Here is a 26422-nt window from a genome sequence, read left to right as displayed (position 1 = left end):
TCAGAACACTGGTTTCATGGTGATAGATGGACAGAACACAGATACTTATCACAGATGAATCCAGTGGGACTTGCGCTAGCTGGGCTATATAAGGAAAAACATCAAGCTCTGCCCACGCCTTTCCAGGATCCACTATCATGTCGTCGGACAGAGTATTCATCAATATTCTTGAGTCGTACCTGAACGAAGCACCACTGGGGGCTTTTTTTCATGGTCTGTGGCTGTACCAATGTGCACATAATCCGTTTAACCTAAAAGATCACAGGCATCTATACGTGTACCCTAGCAGTCACTCTATGGGTAATAGGTACGTGAGGTCTTTAATGATTATCTTTGAATGCACACACAACCTTCATATTTACAGCGAGGAAAGGAAAACAAATGAAAGCAAGAAACGCGATGGTTTCTATCATTGTCATCTTGTACATCTTGGCTACAATTTATGTGGCAGCCGACTGGAGCTCAATCAAATATACCTTCATCGACAACGGGGAGACACTCAACACCGAGCTTCAAGCACTGACCACAAGCAGTTCTCATCAGTGGCACATATATCATTGGTTAACCGGACTCACATCCGGGCTTGCTACCACCATTGCCGATGCTATCATGGTCTGCCACCATAATTTCTCTTCCCCTTTCATGAAGAGTATTGAAATTTTTTAGATCTGGCGCTGCTGGGTTATTTGGGGCGGTCGCTATGAATTCATTGCATTACAAACACTACTTCTTTTCTCTCAAAATGGTATGCCTCTTAGCCTTATTGTTCTCCTCCTGAGATTAACCCAGCACAGTTTTCGGCTTGCTGGCCATACTTGATAACATCCATGGACCAGACTATGGTCCTATATCGGGCAATGGACCCATCGCTGCACAAGAGGTCGAATGGACCACCATTTATCTTTCGCTCTCTTTAGGAACTACGCTGCTCTGTACCGTCCTCATCATCTACCGCATCATAATGGCTGGGAAATCTTCAGACAACATTGGTGCCTACCATCGCATTATTGAAATTGTCGTCGAGTCAGCTTCGCTCTATGCCTTCTCCCTAATATTTTGGATGGTTTTTATCCTTTGCAACAATAATGTGAGCCCTTATCCACAAGTCATATATGTTTCGATCACAGTTTGTCCTTTTTCCCCCCTTGTGGTAGCTCAAGAACTGATGGTTTTTCAGGGATTCGCCCCTACTCTTATTGTTGGACGCGTTGCATCGGGACAATCACGCCCTAATGACAGCTGGAAATCAAGCAGTGTCTCTATGATGCAATTCGGTGGACATTCCGCTCTCCGTGCTGCGGAGGGCACATCGAGCAACTCCCATGAGGTCAGCCTCGGGAACGGTGGGTTGGAGAGGGAAGATAGTTGCCATTGTGATAGTGCTTTTGGAGATAGCAGGCATGCTACGGTTGACCTAGAAAGTAATTAACAGGAAGAACTGATGGTCAGCTTTCCTATGATATACGTTTATATCCTTCTGCATGGTTTCCCTGTAGGCCATTAGAGTGAAATCTCATCGCTGAAATAACCCTCCATGATACGTGGCTACTAGGAGCTAATAGCCATAGATTCACCAGAGTCATTGCGATGTAATTTATGTAAAATAATTCGAATTGCTCATGGTATGTGACTGTTAGCTGAACAAGCCAACACACCAATATTGAACCGGTGAACGGGCCTTACCTGTACATGCAAAGTCACGCTGATGCTTGAAGATTCTACATTACCCACTTAGCTACAATTATGGGACAGTAGTAGAACTTACTAGAATACTTGTAGAGGTATATAAGTCCTGTAATTGTACCACTAATAACAAGTTCTTCATCCCTCCATTTCCCTATTGCTGCTAATAGTGACCTCCTAGAGTCCTGACAGGGATGCCAACATCCAGCGTCAGATAAAGATTATTAACGAAGGGTATCCGGATTTCTCAGCCGGTTTGAGGCTGTTAATAGCCATTGAAGCTGACACGATGAATCGTCGGAGCAAAAGAGAGACTCAGAAAGCCGGCTTGTTCTTCGTCGTCCGGAAAGGATTTGCTTTGGATTGGAATCTAGTTCCCACGCCTCTTCTTCACCCACCATCACCCGTCTACCACAGCAACCCAAATACTGGTCTCAACAGTGCCCCGTACTTCGCAGTTTCTTGATTTTCGTAGCTGGAAGAGAACCCAAAAGTTCTTTAGACGTTTGGTCTTCCTTTCGACCCATCTATACTGCAACAAAGGCAATTTTCCTCTGGCACATTCGCAAGTGGCTCTTGCTCACGTCACGTCCAACTTTCTGCCTTTTCTCTCCAACAATGATCCTTTTCCTGATTTCAACCAGCCCAAAACCAGTACACCTCTCTTATCTCCGGCATCCTGAATATTGACGAAGGTATCCAGTGACTTTCTCGAGCACCGCGCTAAGATGCTACAAGCAGTAGATGCTTACAACACTGTTGTCCCAGCCCACCCTGTTCCGCTGGAGATATGGTCCGAGATATTTCTCCATCCGAAGGAAATGTCACCGATCGTACATTATCTTGGAATGTTGAAACACTTCCTGTGGGCCCTCTGTACCTTCACAGATTTCATCCGTGAAAGTAACATTGCACTACGCTTCCTGCAGGTTGACGCTTTTCAAGGAAAATCCCTTTCTGCACCTATTGTTCATTCTCATTTGATAACGCCGAGGTGCTCTTCCGCGACGTTCATCAAAAGTCTTGTCCTTCTGGTATTAACAGACATCAATATTAACCCGCTTGGCTATATGGAGCCATGAGCCAGAGGGAGTCCTGCTTGCCATACATGCGCTCATATTCTGGTTGCGTTGCATTTTCACTAGTCCGAGCCTTCTCCGACATTCCCTTTGCAATGATCTCTTGCTCTTGTTGAATTTGACCCCTCAACGTACTCGATTGACCGTTGACTTTCCCTATTGGCGTCGGGCGTACGATAGACGATACGGGGACTTGTTTTTGCCTCGACAGAGAAGCAAGGAGATGAAGACCATTTTCTATTATTTCCTTATCTCAAAGTGCTACGCACTTCCTCCCGCGATACGCATAATACACAGCTGGATGACGACTAGGGATGTGCACCATACGGTTATGGATACGGCTGTAACAATACGGCTGTAGACCGTACCAAAATTGTTGCCGACGGTATGGTACGGTTGATGTCAAATCGGTACTGTTGTCCGCATACGGATAGTTTTACCACGACAGTGAATATTAGAGTCAAGATATGAGTATTAGTCGCTTCATTAACATCATATGTACTCACCTTGATGGCATTAGATTATCCTCGGCTCTCCATCAACAATCTTATTTCAGCCGTATCAATACGGCCGTATTTTGGGTCGTCGAAGGTAGCCACGGTACGGACCCATCCGTATCCACCGCATCCATCTTTTATCAGATGACCGTGTCATGATGAGATAAGATATACACGCCTCAGCGGAGATAGTCTAGGCCGCGGCGTACGGTATTCTGGTCCGGTCGTCCGGCACAATTTTGCTTACGATCTGACTTAACATTTTTTCTTCAAAGTTTCATTGTACACACCACTTGGCAGCTTCAGGTCTGCAAGCTGTGATAACCCACTCTCCACCTCAATTTAAATCAATGGCGAACAGGCCGGCTAATATTTCGCCATAATTGCCGCTGCTTGTGGATGACTCATTATGTACCATCTGTCAAATTGAAATCACCCTGTTGTGACTCGTTGAGTTTCTTCTTATCCCACTCCCACTCACCGGTCTAGTTCTCGTCTCGCCCATGGATTCAGAGTCCACCCCCCTCCTTGAAGAGGTGTCTAGGCATGAAAAAATCTACAATCGATTCTCCCCCATTCAGAAGCGGACAATTGTAGCTCTTGTATCATGGAGCGCTTTGGTCCCGAGTTGAGTTGTTAGACGAGCTGCTGTGTGACGATGAACTGACAGGTCTTCATCAGTGTTTGCATCAGGATCGTTTATTCCTGCAATACCTCAAATCGCGCATGATATGAACACAACGGGGACAACAATTAGGTGCGCAATGGTACTGTCGACGGCGCCCCATCATATTTGCTAACATCTCCGTGCAGTTTTGCTGTCAGTCTGTCAATATTCGCTGCATCACTGGGCGGGATGGTATTCGCGACATACAGCAGTTTCTGTGAGCTTAGTTTTTAGTTGTACAATTATTGAAGCACTCATAAACGAAGACGGCCGGCGGCCGGTATATCTTATCGGCACCCCTCTGCTCACCCTTGGGTCCATCGGCGTCGCGTTATCGCGCAGTGTTCCAGAAATGATGGTGTGCCGCTTTATCCAGGCATTCGGAACTTCTGGCGGAATGTCTGTAGGGGCAGCGGTGATCGGTGATATCTACAAGCTGACGGAGCGCGGAACGGCAATGGGCATCTTCTTTGGGGTATGTGGTCATGCTACACTTCATAACGATACGCTTATGTTGCTACTAGGCAACGCTCCTTGGCCCAGCACTGTCACCTCTGGCTGGAGGTAAATACACTATCATGTCTTTACGTTCGTTCTTTTTGACTCATTTCTTCCCACTCAGGATGGGGCGCACATTACGCCTCTTGGCGATGGACGCAGATCGCCCTCGCTTTCGCCGGCTTCGCCGCGTTCATGCTGATGTTCTTCTTCCTTCCAGAGACGAGTCACCCGGGATCCCGTGGCATTGACAAGATGCTTGAAGAAGAAGATGCAAAACAGCGAAAATGGGTTTGGTTGAACCCATTCTCGCCTTTGGCACTTCTACGGAGCCCTAACCTAATGCTTTCTGTATGACTACCTGTAACTTTCTCCTTTCATCAAGAGCGCTCATTTCGTATTTAGACTCTTTCTGGAGCGGCTGTTCTGATTACCGACTTTGGTGCGTTCTGACTCCGAGTCCCTTCGGCCAGTTTGTAATGTCAATTATGTCTTTAAGCATTATTCATACCCATCGCATATACGATTGTAGGTCCACCCACAACCTTTTAATCTGTAACTGATCTTTCTCAGGGTGTCAAATACAATATCACAAACGAATTCATTATTGGAGCTTGCTTTGTGCCTGGAGGGCTAGGCAACATTGGTAACTCTCCTTCGCCATGTTGTCAAACACCTCTAATTCTCCTCTTGCATTCCAGTTGGCGCACCCCTCGCAGGGTATCTCTCAGATCGTGCCGTTATCATGTCTCGTAAAAAGTATGGCGCAAATTCCTGGAGACCAGAGGAGCGTTTAAGAGCCGCACTCATCGGGACTCTCATCCCTGTACCGCTATCTGTCCTCTTCTCAGGGTTGATAACACAATACATCGACGGTCCGCTTGGGCTCGTGCTGAACCTGCTGTGCTTCTTCATCAACGGGGTTGGCGTCGATATGGCTTTGACGCCGGCGACTGCTTACGCGGTGGACATATTGCATTCGCGGAGTGCGGAGATTATGGCAGCCTCGATGTTCGTTTTATCTTGAACGATGGAAAGCAAGCTGACGCCTGGTTTTGCAGGGGCCTCAGGTCAGCGATCCTTTCCGTGTCTGTCGCACTGGTATTACCATCGATCAAGAGGTATGGCGTGGCCGTTACTGACAGTATTGCTGCTTTGATCGGGTGGTCCGCATTTGTGTACGTGGGATATACTTTGAATTTTTTCATTTTGCTATCTGACTGACTTGATGACATTACAGGATGGTGTGGGTGACGATCCGGTACGGAAAGCGGATGAGAGAGTGGGTAGACGTGGGCTATTCAACAGCAACAGATACATAGAGTCAAAGAGCACAATAGAAGTTTCGTCTTGATGCATTTACTGTTGAATCCCTGATAGTGAGCTCTTCCAGAACCGGATTTCTTCATAAATGACTGCTTCGTCATGTTCTGCTTTCTTCGCTCTACCGCTCGTACTTAGCAACATGCAATGGATAAATATCAAGAAGCAGATCAACCTTGGACCGGATAATTTTCGGTACGCCAAGGAAGGGCGGTCCGTGGTATGATTCGCGACCATCTGCACTGAGAAGGCACCATGGTCATCAGGACGTCTGAATTAAAAAGAAAATATCTTCTCTCAAACCAACAATCATGCTGACCTTCGCCCTTGCACTCAGTGTTCTACCACTCATTCACTCTGCTTCTGTATCCTCCTCAGCCGCCCAGACGTTCCTCGGTGTCGGAGGCTCAGGCGCCTGGTGGCCTATGGACCTGTATCACTTCCCCGAAGCGACACGTCAGAACCTTTCGGACCTCCTCTTCTCCCAGGATGGGCTGGGAATCTCAAGCTACCGATGGAACGTCGGGAGCGGGGGCGTCAATGTATCGAACCCCGTCCGCGCCCCCGAGACATTCTACGTTAGCCCGGGAGTGTACAACTGGTCTGCAGACGCTCAGGGTGTCTATTTCTTGACTGAGGCGTCAAAGCGGGGTGTGCCGGGCCTGACGATGTTTGCGAACAGTGCACCTGCGCCCTTGACGTCGGGTGGGACGAGCTGTAATAGTCATTTCGTTAACGGTTAGTCTTTATGAAGGGGTCTCTACATGTTTATCTGATTTGCCGGTCGTCGGACTAGGTACCGGAGCAGCGTATGGGACTTTCCTGGCTGATGTGGCTTTGCATTTCATTCAGAGGGGCATTGGCATCAACCATATTTCTCCAATGAATGAGCCCGATAACAACTTCGGACCGTCTCCGTGCGGGCAGGAAGGAATGCAGGTCTTTCCGAATCAGTAAGTCTTTTTTGTTTAATATATTTGCCAAGATGATGAGAATGAATTCTCTCTCAGGCGCGCAGAAGTCGTCGAAGGACTTTACGACGCTCTCAGTTCCAGGGGTTTGGCCTCGTCAGTCGGTGTCCTCGCCGATGAGTCTTCCAGTCTTAGCCTTGCTACGAGCGAATATGGGTCCTGGCTCCCTCAGGTCATCGACAAGGTCATAGTTGCCATTTTATTGGCTTATCCTTTTTGATGCCAAGACAGGTCGCCGCTCTGGTACACCATACCTATGACTTCCCTTCTGACCCTAGCTACCGCTCATATATCAGTACCACCAGCACCCTCTACCCCGGTAAAGCTACATGGATGTCTGTGAGAATCTCAGGCTGTTCTTGAGGTACAATATCTCAACTCGTCCAGGAAATCTGTTGTTCACTTGGCCAAGCCGATGGCACTGGAAGAGGCTGGTCAGAGGGATATGATCCCACGTACGTATATATCTGGTGTTCGGTTCAGCTGTTCACGGATACATTCCAGGATTAATAACGCGCTCATGTTTTCTGGATTGATGTTCCAGAGCTTCATTGTAGCTCAAGAACCGCATTACGATGTGAGCATCTACGAAAACTAAATGAGGTTTCACTCTTATATGTACAGTTTTGGACCTTGGTATCAAATCGTGCGTTGATTTGACCTATGGTGGCCGGTGCTTACTAGTCCTTAAAGAACTAGGTTGCTCTCCCACTGAGGACCCTAGTTGTGTATTCGAATCCAATTCAGATGGATGGACCGTGGGCCTCTCTCCAATCCTTTTTTTACTTTGAAACTGAAGTATCTAGGACGGTGTCATATACTACGACGGCTCATACGCATCCAACGGAAATCATGACCTCTGTTCGTCGTTTCCTCTGCGTTTCAAGTTGCTGGTGTCCTCTTACTCCGGACCTTAGATATCTCGAAGCATTTCTGGACGTTGAAACATTTCGGAAACTTTGTGAAACGTTCATAATCCATGTCTTCGTTGCAACGTGTTTCTTAATTTTTTGCATTCAGCTGGTAGCGAGCGCCGTCCGATTGACAACGATGCCAGTCTGAACTCGATGGCGGTGTCTACAGCGAGCACATATTATGTCCTCGCCATGAACCCGACTACCGCCGGCAGCACGATGAATTTGACGTTTCCCGACGCGGTATGCGCTAGGACGGCATGGCGCACATCTGCCAGCGAGGACTTTGTTGAGGTGGACGGTGCAGAAACGCAGAATGGCGAAGAATGGATCTTGCTCTTGACTGCAATTAGTTTGACGACCTATATCTTTGATAAGAGTGCGTGTTGAGTAGTAGGGGGTCCAGTAATGGAACAATCTGACATAGGTAACGGTCGTAATTAACTAAAGGAGTTTATGGCGGAAGTCCTTTGGCGTAAGGTCCATTTTATATATAAGACTGAATATTGAAGACCAGCTACAATAAGTCAAGCACCATAAACCCATTACTTAGGTAGCTCAAACCGCTCGGGGGCAAGACCCGGCGCACAATACAGTGTAACTGCCAGGACCTCCGGCAGTGCAACCAGCGGGTACCAGAAATGCTCATTGGCAGCCGTCTTGGTATTATCGATCGTGGCCATCAAGAAAATCTCGCGCACTAGGAGGAGAAACGAGATGGCACAAAGAATGAAGGACCCATGCTTCTCTCCAAAGGATTTAGTATGTATCGTATGGTATTCTGTTACAGGTTCAGTCAATAGATGGACGAGTAGTTCCGTGAATACACTGACCATCATCATTCTCTTTCATGATGAGTGCTATCGTCAGGCACGCTTGAAGGACTGTGAGGACCAGGAAGATTGCAATGCTGGCTTTGCGAAGGGTGGTGCCGGTAGAGCTCGTTGGATCATTCGACTCTATAGTGGTACCTGCTACTCCTAATGCGACGCCAGTTGAGAGGGAAAGATGGAAGAGCATGCGATTACGCCCGAGGCGCGATATGATGTTTTTAGCGGGAGGCTCGTCAGAGAGTAGTTCCCTTGGAGTCATCAGTAAAAAATCAGCAGTAGCTTATGAATTCGGCTCACCTGTCCAGCACCAAGGAGTAAGCAGCGTACAACAGCCCAAAGAACCCTATCCCAAACAAAACCTGGTCGGCAATGAACAGACTAAGATTTTCACCAGCCGAGTCCGATGCTATCAAAATAGCACGTATCGTGAATGCAGCGATACGAACTGGCATAATGATCAGTAGATCCTCCACCGATAAGACAAAGTGGCTTACTTTGGCAAAAGAGAATTAACACGAAGCGCACGTAGGTGAGGTTTCTGAAGCATTGGAGAATGAAAAGTCCACATAGAGGGACGTAGGGGACGATGAAAACAATGGCGGCAGCTAGGGAGCTGTAGCCGTCCGCGTCTGCATAGTTGATATTGGCCATTGAGAGGTTGTTGGGGAGTAAGGGTAGTTGGGCTACCTTGACATGAATGCCTGTTTAAATAGAGCAGCGAGGCGAGTTACAGTGTCAGACGCATCTAATTTTAGGTCCACGTTTGAAACTGCAATCTTTCCAACAGAAGTAGGCAGAGGCGTCCTTGGGACTCGACTTTATTGCAAAGATTAACGTCGCTGGTTGCTCAGCGCTCAAGCTTCAAGCTTGTCAAGCACTAGGAATGTCGAGCCCAAGGTCGACTTCAGCCAACCTGGTGCTGTCGGGAAGAGATTCGGAACGTCGGAGCGTCCGGAAAGACGGTAAAGACTGTCCCAAAGCGATGAAAAGATGAAATGAAAATAAATTTCAAAACATTAGGTACCATCATGGTGGCGCCGTGCTCGGATATGGAACTTCTTCCATCTCAAATCTTAAAAACGATACGACCGGTTAACCGCCCAGCTTCCATATCCGCGAAAACACTAAACGGAAGGTTAATAAGAAAACTGAAACCTGAGAAAGTGCGCACGTACTTGTTCACTTCTGTGAGATCTTTGACTTCGAAATGACACTTCACTTTCCCCCGGGCGGCGAGATCCAATGCTTCAAGGGTATCTTGTTGGTTGCTAGCTCAACACTCATTCTTATTTTCAGATTGCGATAATAATAATTTTACCTACCCAGTCGCCGACCCCACGATCTTAAGCCCCTGAGTTTACTGTCAGCGGGCAGATCTCTGAAACGTTCGACGAGGACCCACCTTCGTAACCAATAGGGCAATGGGAACATTCAGTGTCGCCTGTCCAGGTGGCATACCTACAGAAACCATTGTCCCAGCCTTGCGCAAATACATCAATGCTTGATTGAAAGGCCTTGGCTGCAAAACAGTTCAGATAAAGCGCCCATAATACCATAAGAAGGAAGCATACATCACCGACGGCGAGGAGCGCAGCATGAGGACCAAGACCGCCTGCAGCGTGCTTGACTTCCTCAACAAGGTCCTTGCCCTTCATAAAGTCAATGAACGTCTCAGCTCCCAGTGAAAGGCACAAATCCCTCTTCTCGTCGCTGGTATCTAGGAAGCGTTAGACTCGGAATGAAACAAATTGATGGTGAGAGCGCACCGATGGCTATGACACGTAAGCCCATGGCTACAGCATATTGGATAGCTTTTGTAGATAAATATAAGTCTGAAGCTGCTATGCCAAATGCGGTTCACATACCCAGATGACCCAGTCCACCACCAGCCCCGGAAATGGCTATCCAATTACCGATTCTCGCCCTAGACTCTTTCAACGCTCTGTACACAGTCAATCCCTAATTATCAGCATTAGCTGTGGGCTCGGGGATTAAAGAGGTGCTACAGATAGCCACATACAGCACATAAGATAGGCGCTGCTTCATCGCTTGGAAGCTCGTCGGGAATTGGAGTAACATAGTCAACAAATGACACCTATGGAGAATGAGTTTTGTTCTGTTGCCCGAGAAAATTTCTCACAATGTAGTCAGCGAATGCCCCATCCAGTCGAAATCCATGGCAGTGCGTGTCAGCGACAGTACAAACTAGGCGACAACGAATTAATAACGGCTTGAAAGCACGGATCCGTGAGCTTACGCGCATCATTCCCGAGGTAGCACTGTTCACATCTATGAAACGATCAATCCTCGGTTAACAGTTCGTTGCAAGGTATTCATACTTCAAACAAGCATTCGCAACCCATTTCGTGCCCACTCTATCTCCCACTTTGAAGCCAACGTCAGGGCTATGATTGGGCCCAATAGCAACAATACACCCAACTCCTTCATGGCCGGCGACGACAGGAATATTAGGTTTCTTCAGCCAGTCTCCGTTCTTCGCATGTAAATCCGAATGGCAGCACCCCGCGTACTCCAACTTGATAAGGCATTCTCCTGGAGCCAGGGCCTCGGGTTGCTTAACAGGATAGTCGTTCCGGAGCACCAAATCCTCTTTGAGCTGGACGATTACAGCTGCGCGTGCGGTCTGGGGGATAGACATTGTTGAGAAAACATCGAACTCATTTCCGGTAGTTATAACAAGTACTTACCGAGGCATGTGTTCTTTCCGCGAAGGAACCTTAACCTTATGGATCATTACGGTAACGCTGTCCAATCAACGCTACGTTATATTGGTCAGCTGTAGACATGAGGCTCTGGCGGCGATACCGCACGACTTTGCAAGTAGACTTGAACATTTTCGGCTAATTTATTTCTGATAGAAACCTATATTCAGTGCGAAATACGCATGGAGAGTCAGCGTAGATGTCGTACCATGGCCGCGGGCGGGGGGAATGGGCCGTTCGGAGCCGGGAGGTATTTGCGGACCGCTACATTCGCTGGGTTACTGAGGACTAGAACTGCAATGGTTAAGGAATCGAAATGTCGTTAAGGCTCTGTGTATGAATAGAATAACATGCCGGGGGGATGTCTCGGAAAGCACAATGCAATGACAGCAGAGATCGTGCGACGCATCGTGTTGCCAATGTGAAACTTTGGTAGTTTTCAAGAGCATGTTTTGCTTCGGCAGAGATAGAAATAAGTTCTTGAAGGTGCTCAACCGTGTCCGGGCCCAATTGGGATTCTCTCGGGGTCTCAGATATCATGTTAGAAGCTAGATATCATTGAAGTTAGCAAATGCACCCTTAGAGTAACAAAAACTTCTTTTGGTGTCAGGCTGATGCAAAAGGAAGCGCGGATTGCGGCACCGGTTACATACCGGTGGGCCAAGCGCAAGTAGCCGTTGCTCCGTTTACCGTGACCTTTTCGACCGCAAGGTCACCGGCCATGACAACCACTATCGTAAGGTATGTAGGTGTCTTGTACCTTTTTTTTTGCCACATATTGACTAGGATGGAAAATGATCCCACACTTACAGAGCGCCATTAAGCTTTTTGGTGCAGAATTGTCAATCCGCATACGTTCACTGGCAATAAACATCAATTCTCAATGCAAATGTAGAGAATAGAGGAGAAAATAAGCACTGACAAGTTACCCTTGAAACGACGCGATGCACCCTCGGTCACGATTGCGACTCTCCAACCAACCCATGAATTACCTGTTCGACTGGATGCATCATTCTCCCAGTTTTCAAATGTTCCGATGAAACTTGACAGGTCCATTATTCATTATGTCTCCTCTGTACCTGGAAAGTTGTCGGGTCGGGTCGAACTTCGCCGTTGCTATCTTGCTAGAAGGATCGTTAAGAGCCATGACTTCTCGTACCTCAGCAGCATCTGCTCGAGCTTTCTTATTCCATCACGAAGCCGAACTAGTGAGAGGATACTCAATACTGAAGATGGTAATGTCTGTTAATGCTGGAAGGACAAGACTTTTGATGAACGTCGCGGAAGAGCACTTCGGCGTTATCAAATGAGAATGAATAATAGGTGCAGAAAGGGATTTTCCTTGAAAAGCGTCAACCTGCAGAACGCGTAGTGCAATGTTACTTTCACGGATGAAATCTGTGAAGGTACAGAGGGCCCACAGGAAGTGTTTCAACATTCCAAGATAATGTACGATCGGTGACATTTCCTTCGGATGGAGAAATATCTCGGACCATATCTCCAGCGGAACAGGGTGGGCTGGGACAACAGTGTTGTAAGCATCTACTGCTTGTAGCATCTTAGCGCGGTGCTCGAGAAAGTCACTGGATACCTTCGTCAATATTCAGGATGCCGGAGATAAGAGAGGTGTACTGGTTTTGGGCTGGTTGAAATCAGGAAAAGGATCATTGTTGGAGAGAAAAGGCAGAAAGTTGGACGTGACGTGAGCAAGAGCCACTTGCGAATGCGCCAGAGGAAAATTGCCTTTGTTATGCGTCGAAAGGAAGACCAGACATCTAAAGAACTTTTGGGTTCTCTTCCAGCTACTGAAATCAAGAAACTGCGAAGTACGGCGCACTGTTGAGACCGGTATTGTCGACGCGTGATGGTGGTTGATAAAGAGGCGTGAGGACTAGATTCCAATTCGAAGCAAATCCTTTCCGGACGACGAAGAACAAGCCGCCTTTCTGAGTCTCTCTTTCGCTCTAATGATTCATCATGTCAGCTTCAACGGCTATTGAGAGCCCCAAACCGGGCTGAGAGATCCAGATACCCTTCGGTAATGATCTCTATCATCGCGCTTCCGTTCGTTATTTGTTTGCCACTGTACCATTAGATGTTGTAACTAAATACTGCCGAGGTTGAGAATGAAGGAAATCCTTGCAATTCTGTACACAAGGAAATCACAGAAACATGGTGGCTCTTAGGATGTATCGGCAAAGGGACCAGCCTGACAATGGACGCAACTGGAGCTGAACAGTACAAAACCACAAATCATAGACCAAGTATTGTATAGTAATATGCCAGACTCGCTTATAACGAGTCCGCTCTTTAGAACGAGATCAACCGACTCGGATACATCCGTATACATGCATCAAGGCTCTATCAGCTGGGGTACAAAGCAAAGCAAGTGCAGGAGTAAATTCGTACATATACAAGCAAGAATACAAACATGACGACAAATGGCAGGAATATCTTTCTCTGTTCCACTGGGAAAGGGCCACAGATTCCGCTGTGTTGTGACCGCTAGATCTTAAGAAGCAGGACTGTGGATACAAGGTTCTCCCTTTCTTTTATCCTATGAAATGTGTCCATATAAATAATCCCATATTACTGCATGAAAAATTCAATATTATACCTCAGAATATTGAATTATATAACTTTTTATTTTTTCTACCTTTCAGCCTAAAATATCAGAAGATTATTTTAAATATTATTGAAATAATATTTTAATATTAGAGTTTAATATATTGAAAAATAAATAATTATAGAATTCAATATTTTAAGCTGTAATATTGACCTCTGCTGCTCACTCAAGGAGTGGGATGTAATTGGCTATAACGAGGGCCTCAGAGACTGCCCTCAAATTGATTGCAATGTGTGAATGGCTATTATATGCTTTTGGTTGGTGAGAGATGGGGGTGGTAGCGGTTTGAGAAGGTTGAATGGGTTGCAGATTAGGGAGAGGGATGATGAATGCATAAATATGCCAATTGTAGTTGTGCTTGTAGGGCAGGATGTTCCTGAATGTAAGTGGTCTATGTTTTAGAAGACCACTGACCCAGAGCTTGTATGATGGACTCTGAAAGTCCAAGTGATGCATAAAATGTAGCTCCTCCAGCCCTAGCAGAGTGACCATCAAAGTCTCTGCCTAGAATTGCAAAAAATTTCTTGTTGAACCAATTTTATGATGGAATATCACTATTTTCACAGAGGAAGAGTAGAGCACATGGGCCATGAAGAAGATCTTGACATTTTATATATTGTGATAGGAGCATGACTGAGTTGGCAAGCTCCTGTTGTGTGAGTAGGATGTCAGTGCCATGGTAGAAGAGGTCAGACTTGTTGTAAAGAAGATGATATTGTATGTTGTTCTTTCAGAGAATGAAGGAAGAACATTTGATTATTTTGCAAAAGTCCTGAAGTTGTTTGTCATTTTTCCAAATGAGCTCATCTGACTGATGGCAGCCATAGAAGCAGCAAGCAAGGATGGTGGCAAATAAGAGATCATTGTAAGAATCTGAGATATTAGTGAGAAGACAAAAGATGATCAAATAGGATAATTGAAGGGGTAGTTTTGGGGATGTGGGATCACCTCTTGTCTTTCTTGAGCCATGGATCATAGCTTGCACCATAGAATATTTGCAACTGGTATCAAAGTCAGGATAGAGGTCTTTTAGAAAGTGATAGACTCCAGTTAAGTATTTTGGGCCAAATGAGATAAACTGGGATGTATAGGCAATGTATCTGCTGAGAGTAAGTGGTGTCAGTTCAAGTTGTAGTGCATGAGTAATGCAAAACCATATATAGTCACATGCTCCTGTTGCATAACTCTTTGCTGCTCCAAGCTCAATCATATGAGCTTGAAGAAACAGAACACATTCATTGAGAAGAGAAAAGGAGGAAGCTGGGCAAGTAATATGAGGAGCATGCTTGCCCAGCACAGTTAGAAAGATTGTCTCCATCACACCAGCAGTAGATCTCTTAGTGGAGTAAAAGTGTGGACATGGTCAGCAGGGAATTTATGATGATATTCATCCAAAAGGAGTCAGGAAAGCATATCAGCCTAAATATTATCTTTTCCATTGATATATCAAATATGAATGTCAATTCCTGAATGGAGTATCAGGCCTGCAGCTCTGAGTAAGGGTCCATTATGAAGAGGTTCTGATACCAACAGAGAATCAAATGCAGAGACAGAATTGAGGCTATCTATGAAAAGTAAAAGGTGATGAGGGGATTTGGGTAGAGATACTGCATAATAGATGGCTGAAAGAATAGCAACAAGTTTGAGAAAGAAGATGTCAATCATATCTTTAGATAATGGTGAATGGAGCTGATATACAAAACTATTTCCTGCAAAAACAAATGATAATGCATTTTTTAAGCTGGTGTCCATCCAAAAAATCATGTCAGCTTCTGAGTTGGCCTAGAGAGCTGAGTCAACAAAACAAACACCTACAGAATCTGACAGAATAGATGAAAATCAGGAGAGATCCTCTCTAACTGCAGCATTGATGAAGATCTTTGTGAAAGAGTGAGTCTTTCCAGCCATCTTTCTATACAAAGAAGAAAGAGCAGGATGGCCCCATGGTAGAATATTCAGAACCCAGTTCAGGTATCTGCCTAAATACTGCTATTTCTGTAGAATAGATGCTCTTCCAGATGTTGAAAGAAATGAGTCGATCTCAGATTTGGCATTGATAACTGACTGCTGTGTAAGAGAGATACTTCTCTGGTTGGCATCAACCCAGAAGCCAATGATTTTGAGAGTCCAACCATGCAACTGTTTTAGATCATCAAAGAGATAGAAGATATATTCCTAAAATATTAAAAGTTGTACTTGCTATGCTGGTTGCTGCTGACCTCAATAGAAAACTTGGTGATTAGTGAAATCTCAGCCAAAGAAGTCATCCATATAAACATGAAGGTCAGTGATATCAAGATGATGAATTCCAATCTAGCACAACAAGACTGAGACTGAGCACCAAATCCTGAGTGAAGCTCAGCTCCCAAAGATGAGCCATCTAACAATGTGATATTGATTGTCAACAAGAACCACTTGATGAATTTGCCATAGAGGATGCACTGGTAAATTCAAAAAGGCCTTAGTGACATCACTTTTATACAGAGTGAAATCAACATTGGGATGTTGTAATTTGGCATTGCAAAGAGCCTTGCTGAATGGATGCATATCATTGTATTTGACCTTTGCCTCACTAGCAGGGATTTCTGCATTTAAACCAGAGGAAGTATGATCTGTTATGATATGGGGTTTTCCATTCTGCCAGACCACAAACATTGGTGATACTTTCATACCTGATAGAAGTGTAAACCCATCTGGTAGAGATGGTGACCAATGTCCAGCTGTGACCTCATGATCATGAAATGCTTATATTTCATTGATATCTCAAGGATCAGTGGTATAATTCTCAGTCTTGTCATGGAGAGAGTCTTCCCATTCACCAAGATTGAGAGGCCAGAATCCATTGTGAAGACCATGAATGACTGAGAAGACAAAGGGTTCATTTGGATAAAAATAAAGAATATTCTCCAAGCGATTGATATTGAATAGTGCATTGACTACAATAAAATCCTTTAAGGCATGTAGTGTAGCCTACAAGGATGGATCATTGAGTAGATATGAAGGAGGAGAAGGTAGAGGATCAGCTGACTCAGTAGATTGAGCAGCAGGATGTTAAGCCCAAACTCCATATGACTATTAACACATGATAAACAGTTCAGTACCTCGCACTTTGGGTATGTCCAACTGAGTTCACTGATATGTTAACAGAGGTGTGTGGTCAAGGCATTGCAAGTTGCTCGAGATAGGATGGTAGAGAATAAACTTTAGCTTGAAGCTGAGGTATTACAGCGAGAGCTATGCTACTTAAATACTGTTCTGTTATCATACTATAAATAAATGTGCACAAAAAGCTGTTGTCTGTCATAGAGCTGTTTCCCCCATCGTTGCCAGGTTCTCCACAAAAGCTGTTGTCTTGCTGTTGTGCTGTAGTCATTGCACTGTCAGTTGGAGACCAAAGAGGTATTGTCTCTCCCTTCACAGCACACAGCAATACGATAGGAGAATGACTGACTTGGGTTGCTGAGCTAAGCATTCCCATGGTCCTAAGTGCTGGCCTAAGTGCCCTGACTAAGCAAGATAGGGGTCATTTCCAAGGAAAAAAGAAAAGAAAATAGGAAAAATCATAACATTACCCCCTTCTTAAGACCATCATCCCAATGGTTAAGTTAGAGTAAGTCCTCCTTGCCAAAAGGAGGTGGCTGATCTGCTGAACTCATTGGCATTTGTTGTGCAGGCTTCAAACGAGTTGAAAGTGTCGCTGTCTCCACCATTTGTGGTTCGCTTGTTGCAGGGTCATTTTCATCGTCCTCTTTAATATGTCTTCTGCTGATGGCAGATCGGTTGATGTATATCTGGCTAGATATCATCTCCCTTCCTTTTGTTGCCATCGCATTGTCTGTGATTGCTGACTTTGACCCCTCGTCACCTGATGTTTTTGACATAATGTTGAACATGACCCCTTTCACATCCAATGTATTGATTCTGTGTTCATAGTCCCATATGGCATTCTCTGCATTCATGTATTTTTCATTGACCTATTGGTTTGATTCCGGTCCATAGCCTTTCCAGCTGACTAGATAGTCAATAGTTGTTTTTATGCCTCTGCCTTGTGCTTGAACTTTTCGGGTTCTATAGTTTAGAACCTCATCAATTTCATAGTGTTCTTCATCGTCGATGAGTTCTGGTGGAGGCGGTGGTGGTTTTTCTTGGTTTGGAAAGGCTGGCACCATGTATGGGGTCAATAATGTTTCATTAAAAACATTATGAATTTTTCAGGTTGCAGAGATTTGCAACCTGTATGCGGAGTTTCCAACTTTGCATAGCACTTTGAAGGGGCCTGTTCATTTGTCTGACAGTTTCTGCTTTGGTCTAGGGAGATGGAGGTTGATCGTATCCAGCCAAACTTTGTCATTGACTGAATATTCATGTGATAGGCATTGGTGCTTGTCATACTGCTTCTTCATTGTTGAAGCAGCTTGTTCGAGGGCTTTTTTGGTGTCCTCATGGATTTTTGTCATATTTGTTGCAAAGTTCATTGAGGCAGGCATCGTAGTGTGTAGCCATCCCACTTGTGCAACTGGTGGATTCCATCCATAATTCACAAAGAATGGTGTTTTACCCGTTGTCAAGTGAATCCTGTTGTCGTGCTGGAAGGCTGCCAGGGCTAGCCATTCTGTCCAATTGTCTTGTCGATAGTTAATGAAAAGTCATAAGTACTTTTCAATTTCTTGGTTGGCCCATTCTGTTTGGCCATCTGTTTGTGGATAATATGCCATTGAGGCATTTTGTTTGATATTGAGAAATATTGAGGAGTCGATATAAGTCATCCAAGAATTTAGATATGAACTGTGGTCCTCTGTCAGAAATTACTACCTGAGGTATGCCATACTTTGCATAAACCTCATCTCATAGTATCTTTGCCCATCCCTCAGATGTCAATTCTGTTGAGCAGGTGATCAGTATGATCACCTTCAAGAAGCGATTGACTATAATGATGATGGCATCATAGCTGTTACTTTTGGAAAGTCCAGTTATCATGTTCACTGAAATGTGGGTCCATAGTGAAGACGGCACCTCATTCAGGTTTAGTGGAGCTGCTCTGGGTTTTGTTGAAGTCTTGCCCTGTTGGCAGGTTTCACAGGCCTTAACATATCGGATGATATCATAGTCCATTTTCGGCCACCAGTATTCCCTCAAGACCAATTCTTTGGTTTTTGCGATCCTGGGATGCCTGGCAGTCACATGATCATAGCAGATGGCGATGATATCACCTTAAAGTCTTTGATCTCTTGAGATGTAGATTTGTTCATCGTAACAGATCAATCCCCCTTCTTTCTTTAGCCTGCGCTCGTGGTTGAGTGATGGGGCGATCCTTTGATCCCACTTGTGGGGATCCTGAGTGGCACTTCTGATACATTCATGCATCTCTTCTTCTGTTGGCATGATCATTGCCTGGAAGTGCTCTGGCCATAATAATATGACCTCTTTGTTATCGTCTCCTCTCTGGTTGTGATCCACCCTGCAGCTGAGGAGATCGGCTTTCTTGTTCGCCACCCCAGCCTTATGATGGAGTGTATATTCATATTGTGATAGTTCTGTGACCCATCTGGCTTGCCTGCGATTTAGCTTTTGAGGTTGACAGAAGTATCGGAGGTTTTGATGATCAGTCCAGATCTCAAATGTATGATTGGCTCCAATGAGATAATGCCGCCATTTGGCAAAGGTGAGCATTATAGCAAGGAGTTCTTTATCGTAGATTTTGTAGTTGTGCTCTATTACTGTGAGCGCCTTTGATATGAAGACGACTGGTCACCATTTGTTGTCCTGTTCTTGTGAAAGTACAGCTCCAATTGCGCCTTCACTAGAGTCGGCTTCCATCCAGAACCTTCCATCTTGGCTTGGTATAGCCAGGATGACATCTTTGGCTAACCAACATTTGAGATCATCGAATGCTGCCCATTGGGAAATTCCCCAGCTCTATAGGGAATTTTTGGTCAATTGTGTCATTGGTTGAACAACTTTGCTGTAATCTCAGATAAACCATTAGTAAAAGTTGGTGAATCCGAGGAATGATTGTAACTCCTTCTTCTTGGTCGGTTCTGGCCACTCAGTTACCTCTGCCACTTTGATGGGGTCCATTCTGATGCTTCTTTCGCTGATAATGACTCCAAGGTATTCAGTTTCCAATACCTCGAATTCACATTTTTCAGCTTTGAGGAAGAGTTGGTGCTTCCTTATTAGAGATAATACTTGACATACTATCTGTCGGTGTTCCTCCTTGGTTTTGGATATAATGAGTATGTCGTCCAAGTAGATCGTGATCTTCTCTGTGGCAATGAGGTCTTTAAAGATGTCATTCATCATCTATTGGAAGGTGGCCAGTGAGTTGGTGAGTCCAAAGAACATTACCATCGGTTCGAACAAACCTCAATTGGTTCGAAAAGTGGCCTTCCACTCGTCGCTCTCCTTGATATGCATGTTGTTGTATCCCCACTGAACATCCAGTTTGGTGTAATACTTCACACTCCAGAGTTTGTCTATTAACTTCGAGATTAGGGGAAGTGGATATTGGTTCTTGATCGTTATTTCATTGAGTTTCCGATAATCCTGTACTGGATGGAGTTTTCCATCCTTCTTCTTGACAAAGAAGGGCGAAGCCATCAGTGACTTTGATGGCTGGATTCTTCTGCTAGATAAGTTTTCTTCGAGAAACTTATTCAGCTCTTGTTGTTTGTTGTTGCCTAGTGGATAGCACTTGCAGTCCAGATTGGCATTAGCATTAGGGATTAATTTGATGGCATGATCCCATGGTTTTGCATCAGGTAGTTTATCGAAACTTTCTTTTTTAAATAGATCTCAATAGTTGCATACCCATTCAGGTACTATTTCTTCGAATGTTCTCTCTCCTTTTTTGGCATTAGCTTTTGCTGCTAGGTCATTAGCATGGTGTACTGCCCTGATGCTAATGGCCCTTTGTAGGTCAATGGCGAGAATAGTCTCTCTGTCTTCCATTTCTTCATCCCATCGGTCCTCAGGATCTTCATCCGGTAATTCAAATGGAATTTTCTGGCAGTGGCATCAAGCAAAAATGATGCATCTGGTCTTCCAATTGATTAACAGATTGTGTTTGATTAGCCAATCATAACCAAGGAATATTTCCTTTGTTCCGAGGTCGGTTACTGCTAAATCGATCCATTCTGAATGATCACCGATAGTGAGTCTAAGCTCAACATATTCGGTAATCGATCTGGCTTGGTTCTTTGTTCCATCTGCATTGTAGACAGAAATAGGTGCCGCTATTGCCCTAGTGAGTAATTGATGCTTGTTAATGAAAGCTCAGTTAATGCTGCTCCCTGTGCAGCCACTGTCAATTAGGGCAGTCACTGCATGGGTAGATCGGGACATCAACGTCTCGATCTGTGCCTTTGCCAATAAGTCTTTTCCTGCGGAGTTGGCTTGTTGAATGAATTTTCATGGTCCATGTAATTCATCAAGCCATTCCAAAGCTTGACATCGCTCCACAGCTCGCATTCCTGCAATCATACTGTCGATTACTTCCTCGACTCAGATCTTATGAACCCAATTCTTGAGTACGGCTTTTGCTGCTGCTTCGTTCTTGGCATCCTTGATGGCTCACCAAGTCCATTCGGTGTCGAATGGTCTTAGCCAGTCTGTGGGGTTCTCTACCTCTGTTCGGCTTGAAGGTGATTGAGTCTGTTTTATATTTTTAGTGTGGTGAACTTTTGATGAAAACGTACCTTTGGGGCTCTCTGCCCCTCTTCAGCCCTTTGTTGGCACTTGAGTTATTGAAGTCGGTTCCTTAAGCGATTCTGAGTTCTGAGTAATAGGGTCGGATATATTCAAATGCACACATAATTTAGATATAGGGGGTAATACTAAAGAAGAGGAAATATCAGTCTATCCAGCAGTCTGTGATCTATTAATCAGTCCTTTGGCTGAGTCAGTGGAATCGCTCACTGCTCGGCCTCACCTTTTACTTCCTCAGGCTTGTCATCTTGCCCAAGGTCGTCGTCTTCCTTTATTAACTTGGCAATCTGCATCCTAATGTCCTCCCACATGCATTTGTTCTTCTTCTCAGGGCAGTTCCATGCCATGTGGCCTGGCTGGCCACAATTGAAGCACTTCCCCTCCTTCTTGAGGCAATCCACATCAATTGGCTTACCTGTTCTGGTACTTGGGCCCTTACCAGTTTGCTTCTCATTGTTCTGGGAAGTTGGGGCTGAGCCACCAGGCCTGGCAGATGTGGTCACATAGGAGGTGGAGGGCTTCGAGCCCTGTCTCTGATACCTGTGCTGTTCCCACAGATTCGCTGCTTCAGCCTTCTATCGTTGTTGTTCCTGCTACATTAGGATGATTCAGGCCTTCCAGTTGTTGTAGCCAACAGGGACGCTATGGCCGAGATCTGAAATCATCTTCAAGTAATGAGGTGGCAGTCCCCGCTTCATGTACTCGACCATTCATCCTGAGTCAGCTACATCATCCTGGATTCTGGTGAGTTTTCCAAGCCGTTCCAACTTGTTGAAGTAGTCCGGTGCCACTTTGTCACCCATCTTGTACTCCTTCATCTTCGACCTGTGAACTTCTCATATAGCAGGATCCATGAACTTGTCACGGATTATCTGTTTCAGCACCAGCCAAGAGGGGTACCGGTGATGTTGTCAGGTGGTCGACCAGAAGTTAGGTGTCAGAAGTACCCACCATACCTTCACTTTGTCTTCGAAGTAGGTAGTGATGTAGTTGACCTTGTACATGTCATGCAGGAAATACAAGATGAAGACCTGAAAATACTGGTCGCAGTCCATAAGGAATCGGTCAATATCATCTGAAGCCCCTTTAAAAAGAAGGGGCTCTCATCTCAGCATCAGCCTGACATTTAGTATATGCGCCTTTAGATCAAGAGGCGACATCGGATTCAGGGGCTTTCCCCCAGGAGGACCAGCCCAATCTGTCGAAGGCCCTGGAAAGGAATGCAGGGACCCATTATCGGCAACAGGGCTTCTTGAGGTCGGCGGCCCCTTCTTTTGGACGATCCACCCATCTGTTAGGCCCAAGCGTCACGTGGACTGATACACGTGATAAACAGATGTTCCTTCGCACTTCGAGGAATCACCTGAGTTCACTTTATATGTATATCCGAACGGTGTGACTCAAGGTCGATAGTAGACTCAAGGTAGAATGGTGTGAATAAACTTTAGCTCGAAGCTGGGGACTACCAGCGAGAGCTGTCCTACTTAAATACTACTGAGTAGTGTCTAAATATACGACTACTTATTGTACGTTGCTGTATCCCTTGTGCCCATTGTACTAGAGCATCGTTACCGTACATAAAAGGTTCGTTGTGCGTCGTTGAGCGCTGCTTGAAGACAATGGTGGGTCTGGCTTGTGCTGACCAAGATTCCCACAATCCATCGTCGTGACTAAGCACAGAATAGGGGTTTGAAAGAAAGAAAAATAGTAGAAATCGTAACATTACCCCCTCGTTAAGACCATTGTCCTGATGGCTTAATTAAGGGAGAGTTCATAATCATGTATGGCTTTGTCGGCGTTCATATATTTTTCGTTGACCCATTGGTTTGATTCCGGGCCGTACCCCTTCCAGCTGACGAGGTAATCGACAGTCGTCGTCATTCCCCCCCCTTTGGCTTTGGTTCGTCGAAGTTTATGGTTGAGGACATGATCAATTTCGAAATGTTCCTCGTCGTTGATCAGGTCCGGGGGCAGAGGAGGTGGTCGTTCCTGGTTAGGGAAGGCTGGTGCTATGTAGGGGTTTAACAGGCTTTCGTTGAAAACGTCATGGATTTTCCAGGTCTGTGGTAAGCGTAATTTGTATGTGCTTGGGCCGACAGCTTTTATGACTGTGAAGGGGCCTGTTCGTTTGTCGTCGAGTTTCTTTTTTGGACGTGGTAAGTGAAGGTTTGTTGTGTCCAACCATACTTTATCATTTGGTTGATAGGTACGATTTGGACGTCGGTGTTTGTCATAGGTTTTCTTCATTGTTATTGCGGCCTTTTCCAACACGGTTTTTGTTTCTTTATGAATCTTTTCCATCTCGGTGACAAAGTCAGATGATGCCGGTGTCGTTGTCCGCAGGTGACTTGTCTGAGTGGTGTATGGGTGTCGGCCATGGTTCACGAAGAAAGGGGTTTTCCCCGTTGCAGAGTGCACACGGTTGTTATGCTGAAAGCCTGCAAGTGCCAGCCATTCGGTCCAATCATCCTGCCGATAATTAATGAACAGACGGAGGTACTTTTCGATCTCCTGGTTGACGCGTTCCGTTTGTCCGTCCGTTTGGGGGTGATAGGTGGTGGATGCGTTTTGCTTGATGTTTAGCAGTCGGTATAAGTCGGTAATGAATTTGGAGACAAATTGAGGGCCCCTGTCCGAGATGATGACTTGGGGCATGCCATACTTTGCGTACACTTCGTCTCGTAGAATTTTTGCCCATCCTTCGGAATTTAATTCCGTGGAGCATGCGACTGGGATGACTGTTTTTGAGAATCGGTCTACGATGACGAGGATGGCGTCATAGCCATTGCATTCAGGCAGGCCGGTAATCATATCGACGGAAATGTGTGTCCATGGAGTGGAAGGTATTTCATTGGGATGTAGGGGCGCTGCTCGGGCTTGCGTAGATGATTTTCCTCGTTGACAGGCTTCACAAGCCTTTATGTATGCTGTTATGTCGTGCCCCATCTTTGGCCACCAATACTCTCGTAGGACTAGTTCTTTGGTTTTGGCGATGCCCGGATGTCCTGCCGTTATGTGATCATGACAGGTGGCAATGATTTCGCCGCGTAGTTGTTGGTCCCTGGGAATATAGATGCGTCCGTCATAGCGGATTAATCCCCCTTCCTTTATCATTCCTCGTTCATGGTTGAGGGACGGGGCCACACGTTGGTCCCATTTGTGGGGGTCTCGCGTGGCACTTTTGATCCGTTCGTGTATCTCCTCTTCTGTCAGCATTATCATGGCTCGGAAGTGTTCCGGCCTTAGTAATGTCACCCCCTCGTTATCAGTTCCTCCTTGGTTATGGTCTGCCCGTCGACTTAGCAGGTCGGCCTTCTTGTTTGCCGTTCCGGCCTTGTGATGCAGGGTGTACTGGTATTGGCTGAGCTCCGTTACCCAGTGGGCTTGGTGCCGATTGAGTTTCTGTGGCTGTCGGAAGTAACGTAGGTTTTGATGGTCCGTCCAGACCTCAAATGTTTCTTCTGCCCCGATGAGGTAGTGTCGCCATTCCTCTAAGGCAAGCATGATGGTGAGCAGTTCCTTGTCATAGATCTCGTAGTTTTGTTCCGTAACTGTTAAAGCCTTGGAGAGGAAGGCTACGGGGCGCCATTTCCCATTTTGTTCTTGTGAGAGAACAGCTCCTATTGCCCCCTCGCTCAAGTCGGCTTCCACTCTGAACCTTCCGTCTTGGGTCGGGACTGCCAGTATGACATCCTCTGTTAGTCGTCTTTTAAGGTCCTTGAAGGCGGTTTGCTGAGAGAACCCCCAGTTCCAGGGTGCGTTGCCCGTTAACTGTGTCATTAGGCAGACGATCTTGCTGTAATCGCGAATGAATCGTCGGTAGAAGTTTGTGAACCCAAGGAATGATTGTAATTCCTTCTTTTTGTTGGGTTCTGGCCATTCAACGACTCCTGCAACCTTTACTGGGTCCATCTGGATGCTTCCTTCGCTGATGATTACCCCAAGGTACTCTGTCTCCAGCACTTCGAACTCGCATTTCTCAGCTTTGAGAAATAGCTTGTGCTTCCTCATTAATGCTAGTACTTTTCGTACTAAGTCGCGATGTTCCTCCTTTGTCTTGGACATGATTAAGATGTCGTCGAGGTAAATTGTTACCTTCCCGGTGGAGATGAGATCTTTAAAGATATCGTTCATCATCCATTGGAAGGTGGCAGGGGAGTTTGTGAGTCCAAAAAACATGACCGTCGGCTCGAATAGCCCCCGGTTGGTGTGGAACGCGGCCTTCCACTCGTCGCCCTCTTTGATTCGGACGTTATTATATCCCCACCGTACGTCAAGTTTTGTGTAGTATCTGGCACCCCGAAGTTTGTCCATTAACTCCGAGATCAGGGGTAATGGATATCAATTTTTGATCGTCATCTCATTGAGCTTTCGGTAATCTTGGACCGGTTGGAGTTTTCCATCCTTCTTCTTGACAAAGAAGAAAGGGGATGCCATGGGGGATTTAGAGGGACGGATTCGACCGCTCGATAGGTTCTCGTCCAGGAACTTGTCAAGTTCCTGCTGTTTGTAATGCCCGAGTGGATAGGTCTTGCAATCTAGATTGGCGTTGGCATTAGGGATCAATTCGATTGCATGATCCCAGGGCTTCGGGGCTGGTAGTTCATCGAAGCTCTCTTTTTCAAACAGGTCCCTGTAGTCTCGGGCCCACTCGGGTACCATCTCTTCAAACGTCTTCTCTTCCTTCCCCTGATTTGCCTTGGCGGCCAAGTCGTTCGTGTGATGTACGGCTCGTATGTGGATTTCCTTTTCGAGGTCCACCGCTAATATGGTTTCTCCGTCTTCCATTTCTTCATCCCACCGATCTTCCGGGTCTTCATCCGGCAGCTCGAATGGTAGTTTCCTACACCTGCACCGGGTGAAGGTGATTCGTCCGGTTTTCCAATTGATCAGCAGGTTGT

The 26422-nt window shown here is 45.7% G+C and overlaps 8 protein-coding genes across 8 annotated transcripts; 3 read left to right on the top strand and 5 right to left on the bottom strand.

Moving 5' to 3' along the window:
* Positions 1 to 127: 127 nt before the first annotated feature.
* BT62DRAFT_990149 (uncharacterized protein) lies at positions 128 to 1555 on the top strand. The gene is made up of 6 exons (XM_043190204.1): positions 128 to 213; positions 266 to 307; positions 365 to 612; positions 667 to 745; positions 795 to 1126; positions 1178 to 1555. Exons 1-6 carry the CDS (start codon positions 138 to 140, stop codon positions 1427 to 1429), a joined length of 1029 nt encoding a protein of 342 aa, XP_043046750.1. The 5' UTR covers positions 128 to 137; the 3' UTR covers positions 1430 to 1555.
* A 1181-nt stretch (positions 1556 to 2736) lies between these two features.
* BT62DRAFT_999302 (uncharacterized protein) lies at positions 2737 to 3416 on the bottom strand (the record flags this gene model as incomplete). Its single annotated transcript, XM_043190788.1, has 3 exons — positions 2737 to 2965; positions 3032 to 3175; positions 3331 to 3416. 3 exons carry the CDS (start codon positions 3414 to 3416, stop codon positions 2737 to 2739), a joined length of 459 nt encoding a protein of 152 aa, XP_043046749.1.
* Positions 3417 to 3762: 346 nt separating this feature from the next.
* BT62DRAFT_880453 (MFS general substrate transporter) lies at positions 3763 to 5746 on the top strand (the record flags this gene model as incomplete). The annotated part of the gene is made up of 12 exons (XM_043182631.1): positions 3763 to 3886; positions 3941 to 4016; positions 4073 to 4143; positions 4193 to 4401; positions 4451 to 4490; positions 4549 to 4775; positions 4830 to 4866; positions 4924 to 4952; positions 4998 to 5070; positions 5126 to 5435; positions 5486 to 5602; positions 5665 to 5746. The coding sequence occupies 12 exons, from the start codon at positions 3763 to 3765 to the stop codon at positions 5744 to 5746; spliced, it is 1395 nt and encodes a 464-aa protein (XP_043046748.1).
* Positions 5747 to 6058: 312 nt separating this feature from the next.
* On the top strand, positions 6059 to 8414 carry BT62DRAFT_1017735 (glycoside hydrolase family 5 protein; the record flags this gene model as incomplete). The annotated part of the gene is made up of 11 exons (XM_043178242.1): positions 6059 to 6485; positions 6544 to 6700; positions 6758 to 6902; positions 6950 to 7057; positions 7106 to 7173; positions 7223 to 7295; positions 7343 to 7364; positions 7412 to 7476; positions 7525 to 7579; positions 7636 to 7686; positions 7739 to 8414. The coding sequence occupies 11 exons, from the start codon at positions 6059 to 6061 to the stop codon at positions 8020 to 8022; spliced, it is 1455 nt and encodes a 484-aa protein (XP_043046747.1). The 3' UTR covers positions 8023 to 8414.
* BT62DRAFT_53761 (uncharacterized protein) lies at positions 7979 to 9353 on the bottom strand. The gene is made up of 4 exons (XM_043181304.1): positions 8960 to 9353; positions 8763 to 8910; positions 8466 to 8713; positions 7979 to 8413 (listed from the first exon to the last, which is right to left on the bottom strand). The coding sequence occupies exons 1-4, from the start codon at positions 9114 to 9116 to the stop codon at positions 8178 to 8180; spliced, it is 789 nt and encodes a 262-aa protein (XP_043046746.1). The 5' UTR covers positions 9117 to 9353; the 3' UTR covers positions 7979 to 8177.
* On the bottom strand, positions 9289 to 11130 carry BT62DRAFT_1017721 (mannitol-1-phosphate dehydrogenase M1PDH1). The gene is made up of 11 exons (XM_043178241.1): positions 10805 to 11130; positions 10723 to 10754; positions 10606 to 10670; positions 10486 to 10560; positions 10331 to 10424; positions 10232 to 10276; positions 10037 to 10182; positions 9868 to 9984; positions 9788 to 9816; positions 9641 to 9733; positions 9289 to 9589 (listed from the first exon to the last, which is right to left on the bottom strand). Exons 1-11 carry the CDS (start codon positions 11122 to 11124, stop codon positions 9532 to 9534), a joined length of 1074 nt encoding a protein of 357 aa, XP_043046745.1. The 5' UTR covers positions 11125 to 11130; the 3' UTR covers positions 9289 to 9531.
* Positions 11131 to 15260: 4130 nt separating this feature from the next.
* On the bottom strand, positions 15261 to 15566 carry BT62DRAFT_880547 (uncharacterized protein; the record flags this gene model as incomplete). The annotated part of the gene is made up of 1 exon (XM_043182634.1): positions 15261 to 15566. One exon carries the CDS (start codon positions 15564 to 15566, stop codon positions 15261 to 15263), a length of 306 nt encoding a protein of 101 aa, XP_043046744.1.
* Positions 15567 to 15653: 87 nt separating this feature from the next.
* Positions 15654 to 15803, bottom strand: BT62DRAFT_880346 (uncharacterized protein; the record flags this gene model as incomplete). The annotated part of the gene is made up of 1 exon (XM_043182626.1): positions 15654 to 15803. A coding segment is annotated over one exon (150 nt), but the record flags the coding sequence as incomplete, so codon positions are not given.
* Between the last annotated feature and the right edge of the window lie 10619 nt (positions 15804 to 26422).

This window comes from Guyanagaster necrorhizus, assembly GCF_019112545.1.
Source record: "Guyanagaster necrorhizus MCA 3950 unplaced genomic scaffold BT62scaffold_1, whole genome shotgun sequence".
NCBI classification, from domain to species: Eukaryota; Fungi; Basidiomycota; class Agaricomycetes; order Agaricales; family Physalacriaceae; genus Guyanagaster; species Guyanagaster necrorhizus.
The sequence above is the reverse complement of the archived record's forward strand: the minus strand, read 5'-3'. Positions and strand labels throughout refer to the sequence as shown.

Bases quoted from the DNA above. Each gene is read 5' to 3' on its own strand.
- BT62DRAFT_990149 (XM_043190204.1), top strand. From the start codon at position 138: ATGTCGTCGGACAGAGTATTCATCAATATTCTTGAGTCGTACCTGAAC. The intron at 613-666 runs GTCTGCCACCAT...GAAATTTTTTAG, and splicing joins CCATTGCCGATGCTATCATG to ATCTGGCGCTGCTGGGTTAT. The intron at 1,127-1,177 runs GTTTGTCCTTTT...ATGGTTTTTCAG, and splicing joins TCATATATGTTTCGATCACA to GGATTCGCCCCTACTCTTAT.
- BT62DRAFT_53761 (XM_043181304.1), bottom strand. From the start codon at position 9,116: ATGGCCAATATCAACTATGCAGACGCGGACGGCTACAGCTCCCTAGCT. The intron at 8,714-8,762 runs GTGAGCCGAATT...GATGACTCCAAG, and splicing joins TACTCCTTGGTGCTGGACAG to GGAACTACTCTCTGACGAGC. The intron at 8,414-8,465 runs GTCAGTGTATTC...AACCTGTAACAG, and splicing joins CATGAAAGAGAATGATGATG to AATACCATACGATACATACT.
- BT62DRAFT_1017721 (XM_043178241.1), bottom strand. From the start codon at position 11,124: ATGTCTATCCCCCAGACCGCACGCGCAGCTGTAATCGTCCAGCTCAAA. The intron at 9,734-9,787 runs GTAGGTAAAATT...GTGTTGAGCTAG, and splicing joins ATCGTGGGGTCGGCGACTGG to CAACCAACAAGATACCCTTG. The intron at 9,590-9,640 runs GTACGTGCGCAC...CCTTCCGTTTAG, and splicing joins GATCTCACAGAAGTGAACAA to TGTTTTCGCGGATATGGAAG.